General features: G+C 49.6%; 1 protein-coding gene across 7 annotated transcripts in view; it reads right to left on the reverse strand.

Annotated features, from left to right (window-relative positions):
* Window positions 1-567: 567 nt before the first annotated feature.
* Window positions 568-24113, reverse strand: part of Bcorl1 (BCL6 corepressor-like 1) — a 63856-nt gene continuing 40310 nt past the window's right edge. For all 7 annotated transcript variants that reach the window (XM_005401251.2, XM_013523073.1, XM_013523072.1 and 4 more), the window contains 7 exons: window positions 22865-23088; window positions 18254-18475; window positions 16345-16511; window positions 15260-15405; window positions 6113-6190; window positions 4757-4910; window positions 568-1236 (listed from right to left, as the gene is read on the reverse strand). In XM_005401251.2, coding sequence (XP_005401308.1) covers window positions 954-1236; window positions 4757-4910; window positions 6113-6190; window positions 15260-15405; window positions 16345-16511; window positions 18254-18475; window positions 22865-23088 — 1274 coding nt within the window. In that variant the 3' untranslated portion in view covers window positions 568-953. The remainder of the gene's footprint in view (window positions 1237-4756; window positions 4911-6112; window positions 6191-15259; window positions 15406-16344; window positions 16512-18253; window positions 18476-22864; window positions 23089-24113) is intronic.

The following is a 24113-nucleotide window of genomic DNA, read 5'->3' on the forward strand; positions in this document are numbered from 1 at the left end:
AGGACAGAGTGCGATGGGTAGGGGTGCAGGGGAAAGATGAAGAATAACCCCGTACTGTGCACCTTGAAGGCAGCAGCGCTGAAGGCGGGAGGGCCACCCTCACCCCTCAGGCCCATTCTCAATTCTCCTTCACTAGAGTAACTCATAAGCCCCTCACCCAATTCTCCTCTCCCCAGTAAAGACCAATCTCAAGATGGCGGGCCCACTGCGAAGGGCAGGGAGGAGAAAAGCTGGCAGTGGAAGGGGAGCACCAAAGCCTCAGGATTTACCCCCAGGCCCTCCAGCTCTGAGCCAGCGGCACTAGTCACATGCTCTTCAGCCCGCCCACCTCGGTCCCTCCCCAGGGGAAAAGCAACCTGGGAAGAACTTTGTCAGAGGAAGGGAGCAGCCCCGAAGCTTATCAAGAAAGGAAAAGAAAGGAAGTAAAGAAAGTCCCTCAATACAACAAGTTGTCTCAAATCATCACAGTGATACAGACTTATCAGAAACCAATGAAACAATACAAATTAAATACTAATAAAATAAATACTATGGAAGACAGAAGAACACAGGGGGACGACGGGGCACTCAGGTTTGGGCTTTTCTCATTTCTCCTTGGAACAGGACACAGCCACCCAGGCCCACATTTGGTCTTGGTCATATGTAAAGATGCCAGTCCAAGGGACCCTGGTGCCACCTCCCACCACCCCCGGGACCTCTTGTCTTCAGACATGGAGTTCAACTTTCCACCCCCATCACCAACCACAATGACAATGATGACAGGGAGATGAGAACTAACTGTAACCAAAAAACAACAAAAAAAATCCAGTCACTAATGCTGGCATTGATAAGGCGGCTTCTTGTTGGTCCATATTATTGCCTCATTCTGCAGTCTGGTGCTCGGTGGGGGACACGGGAGGTGGGGGAAGGGTGAACTCGGGAGGAGAGAGAACAGGGAGGGGCTGTTTTCCTGGTCAACTGTTCCAAGACTGGAATTCCACCTCAGACCCTAGGAGCCGAAGGAGCTCCGGCTCATAAGCAACCAGCTCCATAGTCTCAGAGGAGCCTGGGGGAGATCTGTCCTCCACGCCAGCAGGCCTCTCAGCAGGGGTCAGCAGCTGACTGGAGGCCACCTGCCGGTAGAACTCGGTCTTGGGCAGGGTGGTGATTTCAAAGTGCGGGAACCGGGCCTGAAAGATCCTTGAGGAGAGCTTCAGCCGCTTGAGGACATCCGTGAAGAGGAACCAGTTGCAGGGCCTGAAAAGGCAAGGGCGCGAGTTAAGAAAGGAGGCTCAGGGGACTTGGGTAATACTGACAGAAGCACTGCAGATGGCCCAAGGAGGCCGAGGGACCCCTGGAGCCTACCTGGCTCCTACTCCTCCCGCTGAGACTTGGTGCCAGTCTGGCTACCTCCCACTAAAGCACAGGCTCTCTGGCTGAGGCTGAGATGAATATTTTCTCCCAGCCTAGCTGAACATCGGTGAGCGCTCAGCCCATGACCGGGCTCTTGCAAGGAGAGCAAGCAGGAGGGAGACAGCCCTGCCAGAACCGCAACCTCTTAGCAGGCTTCCCCAGGGCTTTGACTGCACGCATGACCTGGGATTTAGTATGTGCCAGGACCACTTCTTCCCGACCCCCTGCCCCTGCCGACCCTGTCTCGTTTCCCTTTCCTGCTCTCACTCCTGCTTCCCTGGCCTCCTCGTTCTCCAAGATCACCCCCAGCAGGAAGGGAGCCGTGGAGAAAGGCCTAAACTGAGGGTAATCCAAAAGGCATTTGTGTTTGGCTCTGGAATGCATTAGACAAGTTTGTTCTCCAGCGGCAGCGCCGAGGCAGCACCGTCCTTTGTACAGGCCAGGCTCACGTTACAGCCAGTCTGCCATTGCGGAGCACACCCGAATGGGCGGCAGCCTGGGCATAGCTGGGAGGGGTGCTAGAGAGGCTGCTCACAAGCCAGCAGCCTCCGCTGACTAAAGCAGGAAGAAACACTACCTCCTCGTGTCAGTCTCCCCCATTCCCAGCGCTGCTCCGCTCCAGCCTTGGATACTTCTGGCCTGGGCTATACTACACAACAAGCCCAGCTGGCTTCCTTTGGTCCAGAATCACTCTTCGGCAGCCCCACCCACCATCACTGGATCCTCTGTTACAATTAGTTTTCTACAAAGAATATCTGACTCTCCATTCCACTCCCTAAACAGTTTTTGACAGATCCCCAGTGTCTCCAGAAAAAAGCTCCAAATTCTTTAGCAAGATATTAGACAAAACTTTCCAAAGATGACTCCATTTGACCTCTTCAACCCAATCTCTGTCCACACCCACAACCCCCAACATACACTGCATAAGCCCACGAGCCAGCCACATGAAGCAGGACGACTCCCGCTTTCTGAACCTCCTGAGCTTGTGTGACTCAGTGGCTTTGCTCGTGCCGCGCCATGCCATGTTCCCTTCTCTCCTCCTTGGCCCCGCTCAGATGCCACATCCCTATGTGCTCATCCCATCCCCTGAAGCCTCACGGTGCCTGCTTCACACCCCTATCATAGTATTTACTTCCAAAAGAGTCACTTGGGAAGGGCTGCAGAAGCAACATAAAATGTGGTCTTCTCTGGGGCCTAGGGGTCGGGGGCTCAGAGTGGACCTGGAAGTTTTATTTTTCAACTGATACCCTTCTGAACTTTTTGAGCTTTTTATAGTAAACCTGCTTAGAACATTTGGTCTTTTATTAGAGTGATTATATATTTGTCTGTTTATTACATTAGACTTTGGATTCTTTGAAGGCCAGAGTTGTGTTCTGGTCATCAGGGTTTGACCTAGTGCAGCTGCTTAAGACATGTTATGAAATCGAATGTTCTGTACAGTGCTCAAAATATCTAGCTGGGCCTATGATCTTTATTCTTAAAATGCACATGCATTCATTCTTCCAAATGATGGTGAGCTCTGCCACTTAATGTGACCAGGGAATGGAGTGTTCCGGGGCTAGGAGAAAGGGACCACTGATACCATACACTCGGACCATCACTTTCAAAGAATGGGGGAAGAGCCCTTCAAAACATTTCTGCTGGCAATCAGAATCCAGTCTTGCTTTGATGATCCAGAAGGCACTTCTTAAAGACCCAACACGGCTGCATTGTGCTACAGCTGTGGGGAAGGGCAGTTTCAGAACAAGCGCTGCTGGATGTCACATTAAGAAGGCAGCCTTGCCGGTAGCCAGCTCTCAGCTGACAACTTGCCTGCCACCTGGCTCAGAGAGTGGCACGTGGCCTTTGGTTGCCTGTGTTAAGTCTGTACCTAAAGCAGCCTACCCTGGTCCTTTTACTGCCTGTGGCCCCAAGATCCTGTTTCAGAGGAGGTGCTGGACACTTAGGAGGAATTAATTCACTGTGCAATACTATATCCCAGAGGCCCCGCCCTGCCCTCAGGGATCAGCTTCTGCCCAGAAGAATAAGGACCAAAGCCCCTGAAACTTGATCCCTACAAGTGTCATCATATAGGCTATTTTTATTCTTATCAGGCCATGGAGAAGGTATGCAAAGAAATGGGGCCTAGGGGCTAGTGTCATAAACAGAGGCACTGGCTACATGCATTCCTAAACTGTCACTCACCCCACTCTCTATCCTGTGCATGCTGTGCTAGTTCACTGGGTTTTAAAATAGGGCTTGATAACCAGGCATGGTGGCGCAAGCCTATAATTCCAGCACTTGAAGCCAAGTTCAAGGCCAGCCTAGGTTACATAGTGAGACCCTGTCTTAAAAAAAAAAAAAAACCCAAAAAACAAAAAAATAAATTAAGCTTTACTGAGCCAGGCACAGTGACATATGCTTGGAATCCCAGCTACTTGAAGGGCTGAGGCAGGAAAATCATGAGTTTGAGGCTGGCCTGAGCAACATCTCCAAACAAAGTTTGAGATTTTAAAAACAGGTATCAAGGGGCACTGTACTCTTTCACAGTGGTCTGTTCTCACCCCGTAGAGAATACTTCTTTTCCTACTTTTAATTGGCCCACAGTTGCTCTGCAGAGCATGTTTCTTTTCCTACCTTTAATAAATGTAAAACCTCACTAAGAAAACCAAAACAGGTATCAAGGAAAAATAATCCCTAACATTGTTTTTAAAATACTTAATGATACAGGAACAAAAGGGAAATCGATCCTGCATTCTCATCCTCCCAAGTAGCACGGCCACGTGATGATGTACAGGGAAACCCAACAAGAACTATAGCCCTGCAGGTTATTGAACTCCCTTCTAAATCATCAAAGAAAGAACCAGTTGGGTCCCATCTAATATTAAGTGTCAGCTATCTAGACTCTGCAAATAGCTGTTCCCCATTATCATACGCACAGTCACCTGAGCTAGCAGCACACAGGCCATCACCTTGCCAACATTAAGGCTACAAGAACCAGGCTGTGGATTGCTGAAGGACCTTAGTGGCTCCATAGCTATGGCAACCATATGTCCTAGCTTTTCCAAGAATCTCAGTTGCAAATATTCTGTTTGCCTGCTCCAGAAACCACAAAAATGTTCCAAAGATTCTAATAGTTCATCAGCCCAAATATCTCTCAGATAGTCTCTTACACCCAGTGCACAGAGAGGATTCAGGAAATGTATGCAGCCACCACACATGCTTTGTACCTAGAGGTCCACAGACTTCACAAGTTATATTCAGTCTGCGCTGGGAGACCAGGCTGGCCCTTTCCTAAGCTCTAGCACTCATTTGCCTGTCTTTGTCCCCAGAATCAGAGCTCAGGGGTTGCCAGGATCTAGTCATTCCAGTCCCTATGACTTACCCGCGGGACACTGACACTTGGAGGTTGTAGCAAGGGAGAAGAGGCTTGTCTGAGAGTTCAAACATGAAGTCATCCTCTTCCACATCATCTCCTTCTTGATCAGCGCTCCCAGGAGGATTGTGCAGGAGGTCACAGGCAAACCCGTCTTTTTGCTCTGTAAGGAGGGAATGAGGACTCCACTACATGAACAAAACTGAAGAGAAGAAATACTCCAACCAGATAAAGGGGTACGAAGGGTGCTTAGGAGGTAAGTGACAAGGCCACAAGTCTTTGGCTGGCCCCAGGGTTGCTGATCCCATGGCTCAGATCCTTGGGAGGACAGGTGAAAGTTCTAGTTCTGGAAAGAAATATTTTGTGGCCAAAGATTCATTACATTCCTCTACCCTCTGACTGGCTAAGCGAGGTGACATGAAGGACGAGCGGCTCGGCTGTTGGAGATGGAAGCGTGAAGATACTATCTGCAGTCAAGCACAAGGTAGAAACACCTGCCCTCACTGGCTGCAGCTTTCCCAAGCAGGCTCCCTGTCTGATCCCGAAGCCTGGGGCTCAGACGCTTCCTGCCCCAGCCACGCGTTTGGGTGCACCCTGTTGCATTCCATCCCGACCTTGGCTGCCCCAGCTTCCTCCAAGCTTAGGGACGGGGCTTCCCTTACTTGTTAGCCCCTGGCACACCACAGACAAAGACATGCTGATCTTCCAAGAGAGTGAAGCCTGGGCTAGACGGCTAAGGGCCCAGAGGACACCAGCTATCTCAAAAACTGGGTGTGCGCTGTGGGGGCAGGGTAGGGAGGGAATGGCAGCTGCCAGATGCATTGGCCCCTCTTGAGTGTGAGCTACACCAGAAGAGGTGACAATGCTTATGGAGGCTTCTGGCGGGATTAAAACAAAGTAAGGGATGCCAGGCATGGTGGTGCATGCTTGTCATTCCAGCACTCGGGAGACTGAGGCAGGACTGCCACAAGTTCGATGCCAGTCTGGGCTACATAGTGAACTCAAGGCCAGCCTGAACTACACAGCGAGGCCTTGTCTGGAAAAGAAAAAGACAAAGTAAGGGAGGAGAAAGGGACCTTGGAAGAGAGAGAATTTTAAAAGCACCTATGGCGGGGAGTGGTAGCGAGTTAGGAGGGATGACTGTCTCAGTCGGTGTTATACCTCATGACTCAGGCAACACGACTGCAGGGTCTGGAGGAAGGAAGGGTTAGAGTCTGGGCTGCAGGTGTCTGTAAAGGCTACTGTAGGTGAAGGGCTACCTCCATAGGGCAACTCCTATCTTGGAGAAGAATCAGTAAAACACAGACCAAATCCTGTATCTCTGAACCACAGACAAGAGTAGAGTTCTTCCCACTTGAAGCTTACCCAACACAGAACTGCTGTAGAAGTCCCAGGATACACCCGGATCACCCTCTGCTCGGCCCTGCAGATCTGAGAGATGGTCTGAGGAAAGAAGAGAAGGCAGTGAGAACAGGAGGGTAGGCTGGAGCGGGGCCATGCATGCATAGGTAGCTGGGAGATGGAAGGAGGGAAGGAGTGCCTAGGCAGGGGCCGGGAGCGACCCACTTCCTGCTTCCAGGAAGCAGGAGGGGTCGCAAAGTCCGAGGTCACAAAGCACTAGGCAGGGGGCGGTCTAGCCCACCAACCACCTGGGGTTTGGCCTAGTGTTTAATACAAGAAAAACATTTAACCTCCAATAGTTTAAAAGTTAAGAGATTTCACTTAAAAATCTGGATTTCCAACTTTTCACCAGAAAAAAAAAATCAGATCTGGCAACACTGTGTCTGCATTCCTTCATGTCAACAGTTGGCTGGAGGGAGCTGGGACATGTGCAGGCTCTAGTCCCCACCCAGCCTCTTCCTCTCTTACACATCAGCCTGAAGGCATGTAGTTTTGGGACCCCTGCCTCAAAATGCACAGGGAATTCCTCTGCAAGCAGAATCCTAGACGCACCCAGCAATTTCATTCTCTGTTGGTCCCAACATTAACAGATCCCATCATGATTTCTCTCTCCATAATATCTCTTTTTCTCTGTCTCTCCCTGCTCCTTCCCTCCCTCCCTCTTTCCCTCATTTTCTATTTTGAGACAAGGTCTCACTAAGTCCTAAGTTGGCCAGGCTAGGCTCAAATTTGAGAGCCCCCTGCTTCACTGGTTCCAGAGTGCTAGGATTAGAGGTTTACGCCACCATGCCCAGCATATATTCAAGACAGGGTTTTGCTATGCAGTTCAGGCTGGCCTTGAACTCACAGCGATCCTCCTGCCTCAGCCTCTTGAGTGCTGGGATTACAGGCGTGCACCACCATGCTCGGCCTTCTTATTTATTATTTTTAAACAGGGTCTTTCTATTTAGCTTGGACTGGTCTTGGACTTGCTATGAAGCCCAAACTGACCTCAAACTCATAATCCTGCCTCAGCCTCCCATGTGCTGGGATTCTAGGCATGTGCCGCCACAACTAGCTTTTACTGTTTTGAAACAAGGATCTCATTATGCTGTGCAGTCTGGTCTCGAATTCCCGGATTCAAGTGTCCCTCCCACCTCAGCCTCCCAAACAGCTGGAACTAGGGGCACACGCCCCATACCTATCTCTTAACACATTCACGGTGGGCCATAATTCATATGTCTCACTGCTAGGTGGCTGTGAATCACCCGTGGTACTTGTGTGACTATCCCATCGGGTGGCATGGAACAGTCCCAGCTGATGGTACAAGCCATCTAATGGGACAGTCTTGCCTGTAGCACCAGTACTTCAAACTAGCGGGAAAGTGTTAAAGTAAATAAGTGGTTGGGCGCAGGGGTTTTAGCTCAGTAGTAGAGCAAGTGCTTAGCATGTGTAAGGTTGTGGGTTTAATTCTCAGCTCCAAAAGAAAAATAAATGTAATTTCTTCTATTTTGTCTTTAAAAATCATGGGGAAAAAGCCAGGTTTATCCTCATAAAAAACAGTTTGTGTTTATTCACAGGTGTATACACAAAAGAACTGAAAACAGGTGTTCAAACAAAAACTGAGGCATGAACTTTAGTAGCAGCTCTATTTGTGACAAACAACTGGTGGGAACAGCCCAAGTGGCCATCAATGATGACTGGATAAACAAATTAGGACACATCCATACAATGGAATATTATTTAGCCATAAAAAGGAATGAAGACTGGGATGAGGGAAAGAAGAAAAAAGAAAGAAGGAAGGCAAAACATAAATATATATATGAATAGCTGCGATGACTGTATTGCTGTTGTCTGATGGTGCACTGAAATGAAGAGTTAGTGCTCACAATTTTTTATGTTCTGATCGACTTTGCACGCTTGTGTCTGGTGATCTGAGCAACTGATTTGAAGGTAACAATATGCAATGGAATTACAATGGTGAACTCCTACCATCTTGTCTAGTGAAAGTCTGTATTATCTCTAATGTTTTATTGAAGAATTATTTTCTTAATCTCTTTAATGGTTTGAGCAATCTTTCAGTCTTACATCTGATAATCTGAGCAATGTAGCTGAGGACAGCGATATGCAATGTAACAACCACTGTTGATTTGTATTAATTTGTCTTGAGACCCTGTATCACTCTGAATGTTTTTGCTATGATTTGTTTATGTTTGTGATACTGGTATGCTGCTACTGTTCTATTTTTTTGTTTGTTTGTTCTCATGTACTACTCTCTTTAAAATAAAAAAAAAAGGAATGAAGTACTGGTACATGTTACAACATTGCTGCTAAGTGATGAAAGCCAGAGACAAGAGGCTACATAAAAGAACACAATACTAATACACATCACAACATGGACAAATCTTAAAAACATGATGCTATGTGAAAGAAGCCAGTCACAAAGGCCATATGCTACCTTATTCCATATATATGAAATGTCCAGAACAGCCAGCTCCATAGAAACCGAAAGCAAACTGGTAGTTGCCAAGGATTGGGAGAGAGGGGATCAGGCAGTGGCTGCTAAAAGGGACAGGAAAAGGTCCTGGACTTTATAGTGGTGAGGGCTATACAATATTGTGAATGTCCTGTCACTCAACTACATACTTTAAAATAGCTATAATAGCAAATTTTATGTTATGTATATTTTACCATAATAAAACAACTTTTAAAATTACCTTTTACTTCCTGGGCCTATAGATGGATCTCGGGTCACCCTCAGCCTCCTTGTTTCCCAGCTGGACATCATCTAGGGGAACTGTTTCCCCTCTTAGTACCACCTGGACAAAAAGCAGGCCCACTGCCTCTCATGACAAAGTCAGCGGTGCTACATGCGCTTGCATGGCCCAGCGCTGCCAAGAGGCCATGGACAGCTGTGTGTGGTTGCCACCAGCCCTTAAGAGATACCTAGACCACAGGACAGGAGAGTTCAAAGGGCACAGGGGATGTGACCCCTGGTGGAAGCTGACAGCCATTCTTAAAGGAGGAGCACTCGTTTAAGAACTCCCTAGTGGACAGCACAGCACTTCCCACTGTCCCTTCCCGCTGGGCATCCTAGCAGCAAGCACGCCGCTTAGCTGACGTCACTCATGTTTTGCCTTCTAGTAGTCGGGCACTTTCCCTCAGCAGGAAAGGCAGCCAGAGAGAAGCTTTTAAAGTAATGGCCAAGCAACCAGGACGGCAGACCTTCAGTCATGCATGTCAGATCTTTTCACACTGCCGGCTTCTGTGCTCTTTTGTACCCTGTCTCACTTGAGGGAGTCAGCAGAGGCTCCTCCTGGGAGCAGGTAGGAGTCTACTCCAGCCTAGCTCCATGCTTGGGGCCATGGAAGACAAAGGAAGGAGAACATAAGTACTAGAAAGCAGGGACCATGCTAGTCTTGTTCACTATTGCTTCCCCTGCACCTAGGCCCAGCGCCCGGCACATCGTTAGAGCTAAAACTCATATGGGGGAGATGGGAGGGAGAGAGTCACGGCGAAGTGAGACTGTAAGAGCTCGCTCAACTAGCATGCTGGAACACATGCACACAGCCTGCCCCGCCCCGTGAGAGGTCACACAAGGGTTCCATCAGAGTGCTGCTCACCACATTCCTGGGGCTCCTCTCTAGGAACTGCCTTCGGAGCCCCCGGCAAATTCCTCCAGCTCTGCACTGCCTGCACATCTGTCTCATGCAGGTGAACTTGCCTTTCCAAGGCAGCCCAAAGTTAACTAGCAGGAGCAAAGGTGCCAAAGTTGGAACAGGCCCAGGAGCAGCACACAGGAGGAGCTCTGGACCTGCCTGACAGGGCAGCCCCGATGCATGCACCTCGCAGGTGTTCACACAGCATCAGGAGCAAGAGTCTCCCTATCCCTGCCCCCAGGTATGCTCCTATCCTTTCTTTGAAAAAGTGCCCTGGGCCCAGCAATGCTCTTCCTACATATACACTCCAAAGAACTGCAAATGGATAATCAAACAAGTACTTGTACATGCAGGACCACAGCAGCACTAATGACAATGGCCAGAAGCCAGACACAGCCCAAATGTCCATCAGTAGGTGAAAGGATAAAGGAAATGGGGGATATACGCACCTTGGACTATTACTCAGCCACCAACAGGGATGACTAAAGTCAGTGTGCTACCGGAAAGAAGCCATGCGGAAAGGCCCCGGCCAGAATGACTCTATTTATACAAAATGTCTACAATAGCTAAGACCATAGAGTGGCGGCTGCCAGGGGCAGAGGATGAGGAAAAGGGGCAAGTACTTCATGGGTACAGACAGGGTTTCATTTGCGGCTGATGAAAATGTTTTGGAATCAAAGATGGCGGTTGTACAATGTAGTGAATGTGCTAAATACTACTGAATTTTTTGCTTTTAAATCATTAATTTTCTCTTACATGAATCTTGCCTCAAAATAAAAAGAAAAGCACCTCAGGGCCTCACTGTAAGAGCAGAACCTCTCTGCTCCATGTGAGCCACAGCCATCAGAATTTGTATATTTCCTAGGGTGCCAGATCCCCCCATCTCCTCCAGCTAAGTCGCCAGACAAGGGACATGAAAGGAGAGAAAAACAAAGAGCTAGTGGTCTTCAACATGGGGTCACATAGCAAAGGTCTCTGGCAGCAAAAACAAAACCCTGCGATGCAGTGACCTCAGCTAGTAAACTGCTAACCCTTTCGTCGGCGGAAGGAAAAGCAGTCCTGATAGGGCCTCGAACGCTCCCAACCAGGCTGTGGCAACCACCTCGATCTCAGCATTCCTTCCCACAGATAAGGCAAAGCGAATCTGCTTTCCTTTGGCCTGGATAGTGCTCTGTTCTTCAAAGGGTCAATGATAAATCAATCACAGGACTGGCTGTCGCTTGGCCTGAGGAGCGAAGCCTTCCAAAGACCTCCTGAGAGTCAGGGCCACTTGGAGCTCCAACCCTGAAAATGAGGTAGGAAGGGTTTACTGTCTGGCCTCCAGCACCCAGCATAGCACCTAGAATCTCATAGGTGCTCAACAAATGGATGGGCAGATGAACAAGTGAGGGAGCGCAGCTCTATCCTTCCTGAGCTTTGAAGAAATAGGCCTCACCTGAAGCCTGAAGTCAACCTGATGTAAGACAATCCACATTTACAACCAGGATGAATCACTAGTATCTTCTGCTTTACGAAAGGATGCACTGCAGGATACCTGCAAATAGTGACGATCCTTTGTGCACTTAGAAGACTCATGTTCCAGACAACTCTTCCAGAATAGGGGCCTTGTACAAAGCCAGAGCAGCAGTCCATGAGGCACAACCCAGACACTCAGTCCCACCTTCTCTGCCTGCAGGAAACCGAGCTCCTTGCACCCAAGAGAAACTCACCTCCATTTCCTGCCCAGGGAGGCCCCCCCTGGGGAAGATGAAGACAGTCTATGGGCTCTGGCCTGGCAATGGCTTGGGGATGAAAAGCTTTTCAAATATCTCAGTTAGACAGATAATGTTAAAAGAAAAAAAGGGCCACATGACATATCCGGGTGTAGGGGTTAGAGAGGAGGTGGCAGAGGGGTGCTTCCCTAACCTCCAACCTCATGTGCTCCCTGTAGCCATCATCCCATCTGAACAGTGATCCCTGAGAGTTGGCAAGGAGTCATCCAGGGATGAAAAAATGGAGGACATAGTTCAAGGCATCAAAAAAAGCCCCTGATGCCGATTGGCTAACATCGTGAATGTATTCAATGCTGCTGGATTATCCACACTATTTTATTTTGTTTTGTTTTTGTCTTTTTTATCCACACTATTTTATTTTGTTTTGTTTTTGTCTTTTTGAGACTAGGTCTCCCTATGCAGTTCAGGCTGGCCTTGAACACTTTGTAGCCCAGGCTGGTCTTGAACTTGCAGCAATATTCCTGCCACAGCCTCTCAAATGCTGGGATTACAGGTGTGCATCACCATGCCCGGCTAGACAATTCACTTTTTAAAACAAAATTTTGTCTTTTGTTTTTTTTTTTTTGTACTGGGAATCAAACTCAGGACCTTGTGCTTGCCAGGCAGGTGCTTGCGCCACTGAGCTATATCCCCAGCCTATGTCTTTTTTTGAGACAGGGTCTCACTCTGCAGTTCAGGCTGGCCTTGAGCTTACTTTGTAGCACAGGCTGGTCTCAAACTCCCAACAATCCTCCTTCCTCAGCCTCCCAAGTGCTGGGATGACAGGCATGCACCACCATTCACTTTAAAACAGTCAGGCTAGGTGAATTTTACCTCACTTTTTTGTTTGTTTGGATTCTTTTCTTCTTGAGACAGGGTCTCGCTATGTATTCCAGGCTGGTCTCAAACTCATGGACCCTACTGCCTCAGCCTCCCAAGAGCTAGGATTATAGGAATGTGCCACACGCCCAGCTCACATCAATTTTTCTAATAAGCCCCTCAGTATCATCTTCTCATTCTCCCCCACCAAAATAGCCTTTGAGCCCAAGGCACCCTTCCTGAGGGAGTCTGCTGGATGAAGCCAGTGCCTGTCTGCCTGGGGGAACAAGGCAAGGTCCTAGCCCCATGCTAGAACCTCCTGAAACAGCCAGTCAGAGCTCTGCCTCTGCAGGAAGAGGTGGCTCAGTTTCAGTTTCCAACTCTCCATTGGCTCTTCATCCCCATTATTAAGCCATCTCCGTACCTATGGAGGTGAAGAACAATGTCAAGAATGAATGACTGCCGGGCTTGGTGGCACGCCCTGCAATCCCAGCACTTGGGAGGTTGAGGCAGGAGAACTGTTTCAGTTGAAGGCCAGCCTAGGCTACAAAGTATGGGGTTTTTTTTGTCTTTTTGAGAGAGGGTCTCCCTATGCAGTTCAGGCTGGCCTTGAGCTCACTTTGTAGTGCCGGATTAGCGTCGTATGCCACCACACTCCGCTATACAAAGTGAGTTAAAGGGCAGCCTGAATTACACAGTGAGACCCTATCTCAAAAATAAAAGAAAAAAAAAAGAAGAAGAAGAAGAAGAAGAATGACCGTGCTCAGTTTAGACAGGCTGGGAGTGCTAAAGTGAAGGAAAGTCTTCCAGATTCGCAACACAGACTGGCGTTTGAGTTAGTTTGAGGAAGCATTAAAAGGCTGGCTGAGGGGCTGGGGATTGAGCTCAGCCGCAAAGCGCCTGCCTGGCAAGTGCAAAGTCGTGGGTTCGATTCCTGGTACCGGAAGAAAAGCAAAAAAAAAAAAAAAAAAATGCTGGCTGAGTTGGGATGATGGACTGAAATAAGAAAAGGGGAAAAGCACTTATTGCTCACTTTTAACCTACTTAAAAATGGTCGCAATATTTAAAGTCCTCTGAGGTTCTGAGAAGAGATAGAGAAGAAAAGAGTTCATGTCCCTCTGAAAGTGCTCAGAGATGGCTTTACTCGGGCGCAGAGAAGCCCAAGACACTTGGCAGGGCAGATTCTAGCCAGGAAAGGCCCCTGGACTAGATCAGTTCTGTTTTGTTGTTGTTGCTGAGATAGGCTTTTGCTATTGTGGTCCAGGCCGGCCTCAAAATCAGACCAATTCTTTGGCCTCAGCCTCCCAAGTACTGGGATTGCAGGGATGCGCCACATGCCCAGCTCTAGACCTGTCTATGAAAGACAGCATCACGCACTGCCTTTGTCACACTGAGGCGCTCTGATGCCCATCTGTGCCACATTTTCCTGGGAATCCAGGGGAGTGCAGACAACAGGGGCCTGTGTCTTAGAGTGGGCGTGGTCTGTGGAAGGAGGTGACAAAGGCCGTGCTCCTGGTGATGCTCAGCTAAAGCAGTCACCACTGGCCCAGGCCAAATGAGTGAATGAACATCCCAAAGTTGCTCTGTCCCTGAAGGATATGGGCCTGGGGACCTAGAGCTGAGGGAAGAAAATGGAAAGACAGCTGTCCAGCCTGAAGGCAGTACTCCAGGGTTCTGTCGGGTTGACTGGGACCTGACTGAAGGCTGGGTGGGTGGAATTCATCTCCTTCAGCAGCCTCGCATCACCCCCTTCACCCCTAGCTTCCACAGTATAAAGGTAGGGTTGCCTACCTGCTCTTCCTCTATCGGAACCTTTGGCAAAGGTCCCTCTTTCTCCCTTTACTATCAGCTACTTTGTTAACCTTTGCTCAACAAACAAATGAAGCTGGGTGTGGTGGCACGCTGTAATCCCAGCACTCAGGAGGCTGAGGCAGGAGTTCGAGGCTAGAGTGGGCTACGTAAGAGTTCAAGGCCAGCCTGCACTACATAGTGAGACTGAGTCTCAAAAAACAAACAAACAAACAAACCAACAAATGAAAGGATTGGTGGGAGCCAGGAATTACATCTCTAGTGGGTGGGGGATTGAGAATACCTTCTTCGGTCAAAGCCTTTTGAGAGGCAGAAGCCATCTTAGGCTAGTCACCTCCTCGTCCGAGAGGGGGGCTCCTGCCAACACAGAAGCCTCTGAGGAGGTTCAGAGATCCAGCCAAGTCCCAGCTGCTCTGTCGCTTGGGCAATCTGAGGAAGTAGTTTCTGAGGGCCAAATTGTGATGTCACTGAGAGGTGGGGTTCCTGGAATTCCGAGGTCAAGTCTGAAGAGTTTCCTACTGAACATGCCCAAACCAGACTCCCCTCTCTCCACCCCCACCGCTGCCCAGCTCAGTAGATCTATCTGCAGACAAACATTGCTACCACTCGGTAGCAAATAAATGCATGTGGGCTTGGGGCTCTCACCACAGGCCTGAACACCAGCCACTTTTCTAGAAGGGCAATGGGGATGCACAGGATGTGGGAATAAAGTTTCAGGGAGGGTCCCAGGGATTCCACCTGATCACAAACAGCAAAATGCTAAGAGTCACTTCTCTGCCACTAACATCCCATTCATAGCACAGACGAACACATCTGGCCCCAAACAGGTCTATTAGTGTGGCTGTTGTCTCGCCACAAGGAGGCCTACCTCAGACAACTGGCAGTGAAACGGGGCCCTGTGGGGTGCCGGCGTCCCGAAATGGATGAAATATAGACACCCACAGCCACGGGGCTTCTGAAGTAGCTAGGGATGTCTGAGAGGCTGAAGGAAACATGGAAAGGGGTGGATTGAGGGCAATGAAGTGGGTTCTGACAGGTTCAGGAGTCAAAGGTCAGCCCCGAGGCTGCTGGCTGCAAGTCTGAGCCACACTTACCACTGAGAAAGCGCTTCATAGTGTCACTGCTGGCCAGCTTCATGGCTGTCTGACCTGAGTAGGTGGCCAATGTGGGATCGGCCCCATAGGACAGCAAGAGCCAGATGGTTTCCAGGTTGTCATTGACCACCGCATCATGAACTGGCCTGTGGAGGTGACACAGGGTGAGGACAGCAGGGCCACATGGCTGATGTTTAAGCTTTGGGCTCTCTCGTTAGGGAAAAAGGGACATGACTCTGGGTAACCTGACTCCAGTAATACGCGCTAAGACTTAGGGCAGGGGAAACACCTCTGGCCTGCAGGCCCCCATACCATCTGCCCATCTTCTTTTTTTTCTCTGAAACCTTCTCTGCCTCTATCACTGTCTCTCATTCCCCTAACATCTTGGGATAGTCCCTAAGGCACAATGCAGCTCTACAGGTAGTTTTATATTTTAGTGGAAAATGAGACCCTAACGGAGGTGAAAATTAAAGCAATACAGGAACAAGAACTGAAGGATGCAGGTGACTGCCCAACAGCAGGGATGCACAGAGAGGCTTCACACACCAGTGGCCAAATGGAGCCTGGCCTTTTGGTCTGTCCTCCAAATTGGTATATAGCTCGTGTCTATTCTGCCTAGGAAGTAGGTTCTCTGGCAGAACAGAGCAGAGTGAGTAAATTTCTCTAAGACATAGCAGTTATATTTTTTTAAGTGCATGGAGATCAAATCAGAAAGACCAAATCTGGAATGTTACCCTAAGGTCAGCTTCCCAGTTCGTTCCTAAGGCCCCAGACTTCTTCCAAAACACATGTCCCCACCAGGAGGACATGAAGGAAGGCTGAATAGTCTTTCTGGCGATAGCTGCATGGGATGGGATGACCCCCAGACGACCGCAGCCTCCCTCTAACAGCCAGGGCAGACTGGCCAGCCAGGGGCTCGTCAGCTCCTGCCCTCAACTGGTTGCCTCTGGAGAGCACAGAAGGCTTTCTGAAGGCTTCCCAGCAAGCTTCCCTGTAGTTTGCCGCTTGGCGGGCTGCAAAGGTTGGGCCTGGGGTGAGTATTCTGCGGGGCTGGGCTGGGTGTTAGGGAGGAGCAGCCTTCTTGCCTTGTGCCATCCTGCGCGCTGCAGTTCACGTTGGCCCCATGCTCCAGGAGGATGTTCAGGATATCAGTCCAACCCCGGGAGCAGGCCTCATGCAGGGCCGTGTAGCCAGCGTTATCGCGGTGATTCACGTCCTCACTGTCCTTCTGGAGGCAGTACAGAACAACGTCCTGTGGGGACATACACAGCTCTTGAGCACAGACATCTAATTCTCAGAATCGGCCTAGTTAGACTCAAAGTCTCCAAGTGTCAGGGAGCGTCAGAGCCAGCCCCTTCTACCAGGGACTGACTGATGGATCCCAAAATCTTTTACGAACAGTTAGTCCTGAGTTGCCATGGCCAATTGTAGGCAGTTTCTTTGGCAGCAGGGAGACATTTCTTATGGCCAAGAACAGTCATTTGAGTAGTTGTGGTTGGGGTGCAGTTTCAGAGAAGTTCCCCTGCCACCCAGAGCTTATATGCTCAGACCTGGACTCCTGGATTTGCCAGGTAGGCCCCAGGGCAGCAACATGGGGCACGTGATGGTGAATGCAGCTTCTGGTCAGAATGTAAGAACAAGGAAGAAAGAATCACTTTAAGTACAGTGGATGCTGGGCTCAGGAGGCAGGCAGGGCTTGGTTATCACTGTCTGTCCAGGTGTCCCTTGGCAGCCACGTAGACACCCATACTATGTGCTCAAGAAAGATGGATTATTTGACAGGAGGACACTACCAAGTCAGTTCCCAGGTGCGGAGCAGCCTGGTTGGGAGCAGCTGTTTGAGTCACTGAGAGTCTTTCATTTTTTGAGACAGCGTCTCACTATGTAGTTCAGGCTGGCCTTGAACTCACTATGTAGTCCACACTGACCTCGAACTTGCAGCGATTCTCCTGCCTCAGCCTCCCGAGTGCTGGGATTACAGGCGTGTGCCACCACGCCCTGCTGGGATTATAGGCGGGCGCCACCACGCCCGGCTAGCATAACAGCAGCTCCATTACTAGGAGCAAATCCTAGGAAATCATCAGGATTGAGGCAAAGGTATGTGATCAAGGGAGCACTTACCAACAAAAGAGGGGAAATGACGAAAATGTGTGACAACATAATTTAACCACAGTGAGCGAGGCAGTTTTTCACCCCTATCCTGGCACTCAGGAATCAAAATATATTTGAATATAGATATACATATTTGAATAAATACATTCAAATATACTTGAATATAGATGTATATATTCAGAGTACTGAGTGATCTTGGAAATACCATTTTTTTTTTGGTACTGGGAATCAAACTCAGGCCTCACACTTGCCAGGTAGGTGCTTGTGCCACTGAGCCACATCCTCGGCCCTTGGACATATCATTTAACATTGTTAAGCCTTGACTTTCTCATCTGTAAAATGGGGCTAATTAAATCTACCTCTACAGGTTTACTATAATCCAAGCTCTAACATGTCCAAAGAGGTGCTCAATAAATGCCAGTGGTCTCTCCTGCCTTTTTTTTCAATGTATAAGGAAGAAGTACAGGTGGGGCTGACTCAGCTTTGCTCTCTGAACGTGCTCCTGCTCCCTCCACCAGGAGCTGACGTGAAAGAAAGCTGCAGGAGGACATGAAGGGTGAACAACAACACTCACCCCTTGTTCCTCTCTAGATAGGGAAATTTATGTCAGTGAAAATCCCGAAATCCCCCTCCCCATCCCAGCTAAGAACGTAGAGTGATACTGCCACCATTTCAATTGTGTTGATCCCAAACCGATATTCAAATGGGCTTGGATTCCCCCACCCTGAGATCAGACAGGGGTGAGGCAGCCCCAGAGGCCATGTGGGAGCAGTGGAAGGAGGCCACCTGGGCCTCAACCTCTACAGGAACCAAGGCAAGAAGCTCCTCCACCGGCCCAGGCTGAAGTCACCCTGCAGCCACCCGCTTAGGGAGCTCACTCACCTTATAGCCCAGGCGTGCTGCCCGCTGCAAGAGGGTCTCACCGGCATTTTTGTTCACTATGAGCCGCCGAGCTTCTGGAGGGATCTGCCGGGCTGTAGGTGACTCTGAGGCCTCCTCTGGGCCGGCACTTCGGGACTTAGAGGGTGTACATGGTTCCGTGGGCTTTGCAGGGGTAGGAGATTTGGGGGACCGTGTCTTCTGCTGGCTCCAGCGACCCTTGCCCTGGAAAGCAGATGCAGTGCTGGGTCAGGCCAGGCAACATATCCCATCCAGCATCACGACACTTGCCTGCCAGGGCCACTTCACCTTGACTGTGTCCATGTGGTGATTTGCTGACGGCACCCCAAGTAGCCCAGGCCACTGTCAGCTTTAAGGCTAGAGTCTGCGCTGGTCACTAGCCATGTATAGTATTTTCAGTATCCTCTTGGGGTGGGGGGATTCGAAAAATGTCAGATCCTCAGCCCCATAAACGACAAAATGATGAAGCGTTTGGAAACCAGAGGTGGAGGGGACATCCCAGCTCCCTCATGCACTGTGCATGCCTTCTCCACCTGCTGCAGCCTTATTCACTGAGGTGTGGATAAGCCACACCTCCAAGTAAGAATGGCGAAGAGAAGCACAAACAGCCATCTTTGACTAGAGTCACAGCCCCTAATGCCTTTGCTCTTGCTGCAAAATCTGCCCTGACAAACAACTTCACAGGCTTTCCCTATCTTTTGCCACACCTGTCCCTGGATCATTTTCAGGCACACGTTGGATGGTGGAAGGAGCTGAGACTTGGGAACCAGACAGGCTGGGTTTGAGGTATGCCTTTGCTCCCCATCAGCTGTGAGGGTCTCTGAGGTAATGAAATGCTGCAGAGGCTGCAGAACAATGAACAGATAGGTGCCCACAAAATGACAGGAGAGTCCTGATCTCGTGAGTGATCCCTGGGTGCCTCCCTTGTCCCCCATGTTGAACCGGAATCTCCACGGTGTGTTCCCATGCCTGCCCTCCTGCATATTGGGTCTACGGGGGCAGGAAACTTGGTCTCTGATTCAAGGGCCTTTGATCAGCAGGACTGTACTTGAGAAGCCGTACTCAAGGAACCAAATGGGAGAAGCCTCATGTGCCCCCAACCTAATAAGTTAGATGACACAATTCTAAACTCGGGGCTGATGCCAAAATTGGGTGAGAGTTTGGGGGGCCTTGGGAGGGGTAAATACACTTTGCATGTGGAAGGGACATGAGTCATTGGAGGCCAGAGAACTGGCTGCGGTAGCCAGCCTCCAAGGTGGCCCCTGAGGATCCCATATCCCCTCATTTGCGCTCTTGGGTAGCCCCCTCCTATATTGGACAGTGCTGACCTACAGAATCTGCCTAAGAGGAGACGCTGTATGTCTTCCAAAGCCAGGTCCTAAAAGACATTGTGGCTTCTGATTTGTTGTCGTTTGCATCACCTGCTGTGGGGAAAGCCAGCTGCCCCCTGTCATGAGGAACTAATGTAGCCCTCTGGGGAGTTCATGGGATGAGGAAGGGAGGGCTGTCCACAGCAAGCATCACCTCGCCAGCCATGTGAGCGAGCCACCCAGACACAGATCTTCTGGTACCAGTCAAGTCTTCAAATGAACGCAGCCCTGGCTGATACCTGGACTGCAACCTCATGAGAGATACCCCAAGCTGGACCAGTAAGCTGCTCTTGAATTCCTGAGGCCCAGAAACCGAGAGACAATATATGCTTATTATAGCAAGCTACTATGTTTTAGAGTGATTTGCTATATAACAGAGCAAATGCATATACACCCCTCAGGGCACCAAGATCTCACTTAAAGCCTATGGCATCTACACTATTCTACAACACCCTGGTCCCCACCACCCTCTTCCTCTGCATATCCACAACACCTACTCTGATTCATATAATCTGATGCCTAAGGCCTCACTTCTTTCTTTCCTTCCAGTGCTCCATGGTTAAGGGTAAGTCTTGACTCCTCCAATATGTTTTTATTTTAAATTTTTTCAGACAAAGATTCACTGCATTGCCCAGGTTGGCTTCCAACTCCTGAGCTCAAATAATTCTCCTGCAAGCAGTTCTTCTGCCTCGGCCTCTGTACCTCGCACCTGTGCTAGATCTTAAGCTCTTTGGGTTCATATTGTTACTTTCTGTTTTGTTACAATACTAGGCTCAGGGCTGGGAACACTGCGCAGCAAATATGTGGTGACTTGTTTCAGGCCGGTCATGTGCAGAGCCATGGGTGGTCAGAAAAGTTATCTAGAAAGACATAAAGTCAGGGGGAAAAAAGCAGCAGAAAAAAATGACAGCCCAGGGTATTTGTATTTTACCCAGCACCCACCAGTCCTGCCATCATATGCCCCACCCTTCTGGCTATGAAGCAGCATTATACCCTCATAGTCATGGTATCTGTTTCTTCCGATAAATCCTAAGATTATAAGATGCCAGTTATCAGTCCCTGTCACAAAAGGGCAGAGGTACGGTTCCTAGCAGGATGGGGCATACAATGGTAGGCCTAGAGGATTCTGGGTAAAATACCTAAGTTTTCTCTAAGTCAAGCCAGGAGCCAAAGGGTGACTCTCTTTATAGTGGCCATCGCTGCCAGGGTGCAGCAAGGGAGGCTGCCAGAGAGGGGGAGGAGCAAGGACAAGCAGAGGAAGCCCTCCTCCTCCCCCTGGCTCTGAGCCCCTGTGGGAAGAAGCCCTTGGCCCATGCCCCACTTCAGTGCTGTAGGACCATCCCCCGCCCTTCCCCAGCCTTGCTTCCCACTACAAAGCCCCGTGCCATGGGGGCAACTGGAGCAGGTGGTGGGGACTGGGAGAGAAAGAAAGACGGAAGGGAAAAGGGAGGCCCTGGAGAGGGACAAAACCCTCTCCAGGAGAACACTGCAGCGGACACACTGCCAGGAAGAACAAAACAGAAGCATCAGAGTGTCCTGCTGAATACCAGGCGGCTGGTTACCTTTGTGTGCAATGGGACCATGTGAGTGTCGGGGGCAGAGCAGGGGGAAGGGCGGGGGCGGTGAGGCCTGGGATGCCCACCTTTTGGCAGAGCTGCCGGGGTTGCAGTGTTTCCTGCCCGACCACCCCCTCCCCCAGTGCCTCCAGGATCCAGACAGGAGCCAACCCTTCAGAGCCTGAGAAGCACAAGGAACTGCAGTCCAGGGGCAGATAAGCCTGCTCTACACATCCCAGCTCTGGCACTCAGGGCCACTCCGTGATCTCACACAAGTCCCTCACCTCCCTGAGCCTCAGTTTCCTCGTGGTAAATAAAGGTTAATAAAAGCACCTACTTAAAAGAGCCACTGCAGGAATTCAGAGCAAAAACATGAACAAAGCCCTTAGCACATACCAGGGTTCCCTTTGGGGACAGAGGGAATGGATGTCACATAAGCCATGTCACACCGTGCCTCCCTGTCCCCTCATCCCTGCCACAGTCTGAAGCAAGAGATGCGTCCCAGCTCTCAGAGGAGAGCACTTGACAGTGTGCAAAGCCTGTCACAGACACTGCCTCCTTTGTTCCCCCCGGCACCCTTCTGAGACAGAAAGGGCATGGAGCATGAGCTCGGCTTTTAACGATGAGCAAACAAACTTCAGTACCTTGTCTGGCATGAAACAAGGTTCCAGGAGGGGAAGGGAGAGGACAAGGCAAGCACTCACCCTTGCCAGCACTGTCCAGGCATCCCAGCTGGACAGAGCACACCCCAACCACCCAAATGAGCCTAATATGGTCTTTTTTGTTGTTTTCTCTGACAAACACATATTTCACCTTGGACCTGTACTTCTTTCAAATGTAAAACTCACCGAGGATGAGGACTGTCTACCCTTTTCCCTAGTAGAGTGTAGAATCTAACCTCAGTTCTATGAACATCAGACCCAAATGAGATGTAGAATTTCAATGAGGGTGGTACAATGCTGACCTGGCTGACAGGTAAGTGGCCACTCTCTGACTCCTAGGCTCCCCCAGATGCAAAGGAATAGGGAATGAGGGTAGGCTAGCGGGGGCTACAACCTGAGCCCAAGTAGAATTCCTTCAGCCAGTCCTACCCGCAAGCAACCTTTGCCTAGACATCAAAATCCCAACTTCTACAAGTTGTTTTCTACCTTGACTGACTCAAAGTTCCATGGTTGGTCTCCTGTGAGTTAAGCCCAGAGAAAAGCTTCTTGATTGGATATTAGCAAGCTCTTCACGCCAGCATCCTGCCATATTATTTTGGTTTTGTTTTTTGTTTTTTTTTTCCAGTACCGGGAATCGAACTCACGACCTTGCACTTGCCTGGCAGGCACTGTGCCACTGAGCTAAATCCCCAGCCCCTCTGCCATATTCTTTAATTCTTCTTTAACTCAGAGGAGACTCAAGGATTGTAAAGGAAAAGCCCTCATGGGCCAAACCCTACAGTTAGCTATAACTTTAGTTCTTTGCTGTCTCAACCCTTCTAATGCTGTCCTCAAACCTTCTAGAACTAGTTTGGAAGACTTTAATACTCATGGGTTAATTTGATCCATACACTCCCTGCCTGCCCCTCTTCCTTGGGATGATTCCTGCTGGAGGAGCTTAGTGGAAAGCCTGCCTTCTCTTGCCTACTCCTGTCCCTTGTCCGGCTCCCCTTGGTGGCCATGTACCTTTGCCTCTTCTGCGACGTTTGCCATGTGCTTGGTCTTGCACTTTCGTTTTCCTGATGGCTTTTCAGGATTTTCAAGGCAAGCTGGCTCCTCTAGATTATTTGGGAGGAAACCATTTGGTGAATCCGAAATCCCCTGGGCTTTGCTGGGCAAGAGAAGGTTCCTGTTCCTGAGGCGGTGCTCTGAACTTTGGGAGGAAGTCTTCTGCTTACGGGCCTTTAAATCTAAGCAAGAAACGGGAAAGAATGGATGTCAGAGAAATGGAACACTGAAAAGCAATGCCATCCTCTAAGATGAATCAGAGAACTGTGGAGATTTGAATTGCAGTGCGAAGTTGTGTATTTGTCAGCTACCAGCATGCACTGCAGTGCTGACTCTTCCATTACACGCTTCCCGAATGGACACCAAGTCCCATCTCTGCAAAGCAGGAGACAGTTCCCAGCCCTGCCAGCAGGGGGCAGCCCATCTGGCTGTTCCCAAGAGGAGGGCAATTCTTAAAAGATTTTCCCCTAGCTGAGGGCAAATTGGAATTTCTTTTCAGCCATTTCTTCATCCCCTTTGTCTCCAATATGAAAACAAATTTAATAGCTGTGCTGACGTATCAAGTACAGTGGTATAGAGAGTACATGCTATTGAAGACTACTTTTATGGGCTCGGTTTCATCTATCTGACTGTCCTGTCACTGTCTGAGGAGATCAAGATTAAAGCAACAGAACCTCCCCAAGACCAGAAGGTGCCACGGGCCAAATATGCTGGTGAGCAATGGCAGAAACCTGGTACCTTCCTCGGCCGGAAATCAAGTCATTGTTGTCACTAGAACACACAGGCAGCATCTCCAATTCTAGCCACAGGTAACTGAAAGAATTTTTAAAAGACCTACTGGGAACTCTGGTAGCAAGCTCCTCATCCCACAGAGTCTGGCCTAAACCCCATGTGCCGGGGTGATAGACTGTTTACCCTGATCTCTTAACATCGGTGCTGTATGTCTTGGCCACTGTGGGATTAGGCAGAAATAAGCCATAATCTCTCTGAGCCTCAATTTCCATATCTGCAAATGGGGAGAATGTATATTCCAGGAATGGTGGGAGAGTTAAATGAATTAATGTGTGCAAAACCCTTTATCAAGTCACAAAGAGTAAGGCATTATTATTGTACCATGGAAGTGCAAACTCTTGAGGTAGGGCCATGCCTGTGGGCTCTCTGTCTCCCCCCACAGGACTGGATACGAGGCCCAGCGCACAGCAAAAGA

This window comes from Chinchilla lanigera, unplaced genomic scaffold (genome assembly GCF_000276665.1).
Source record: "Chinchilla lanigera isolate Chin_1 unplaced genomic scaffold, ChiLan1.0 scaffold00072, whole genome shotgun sequence".
Taxonomy (NCBI): domain Eukaryota; kingdom Metazoa; phylum Chordata; class Mammalia; order Rodentia; family Chinchillidae; genus Chinchilla; species Chinchilla lanigera.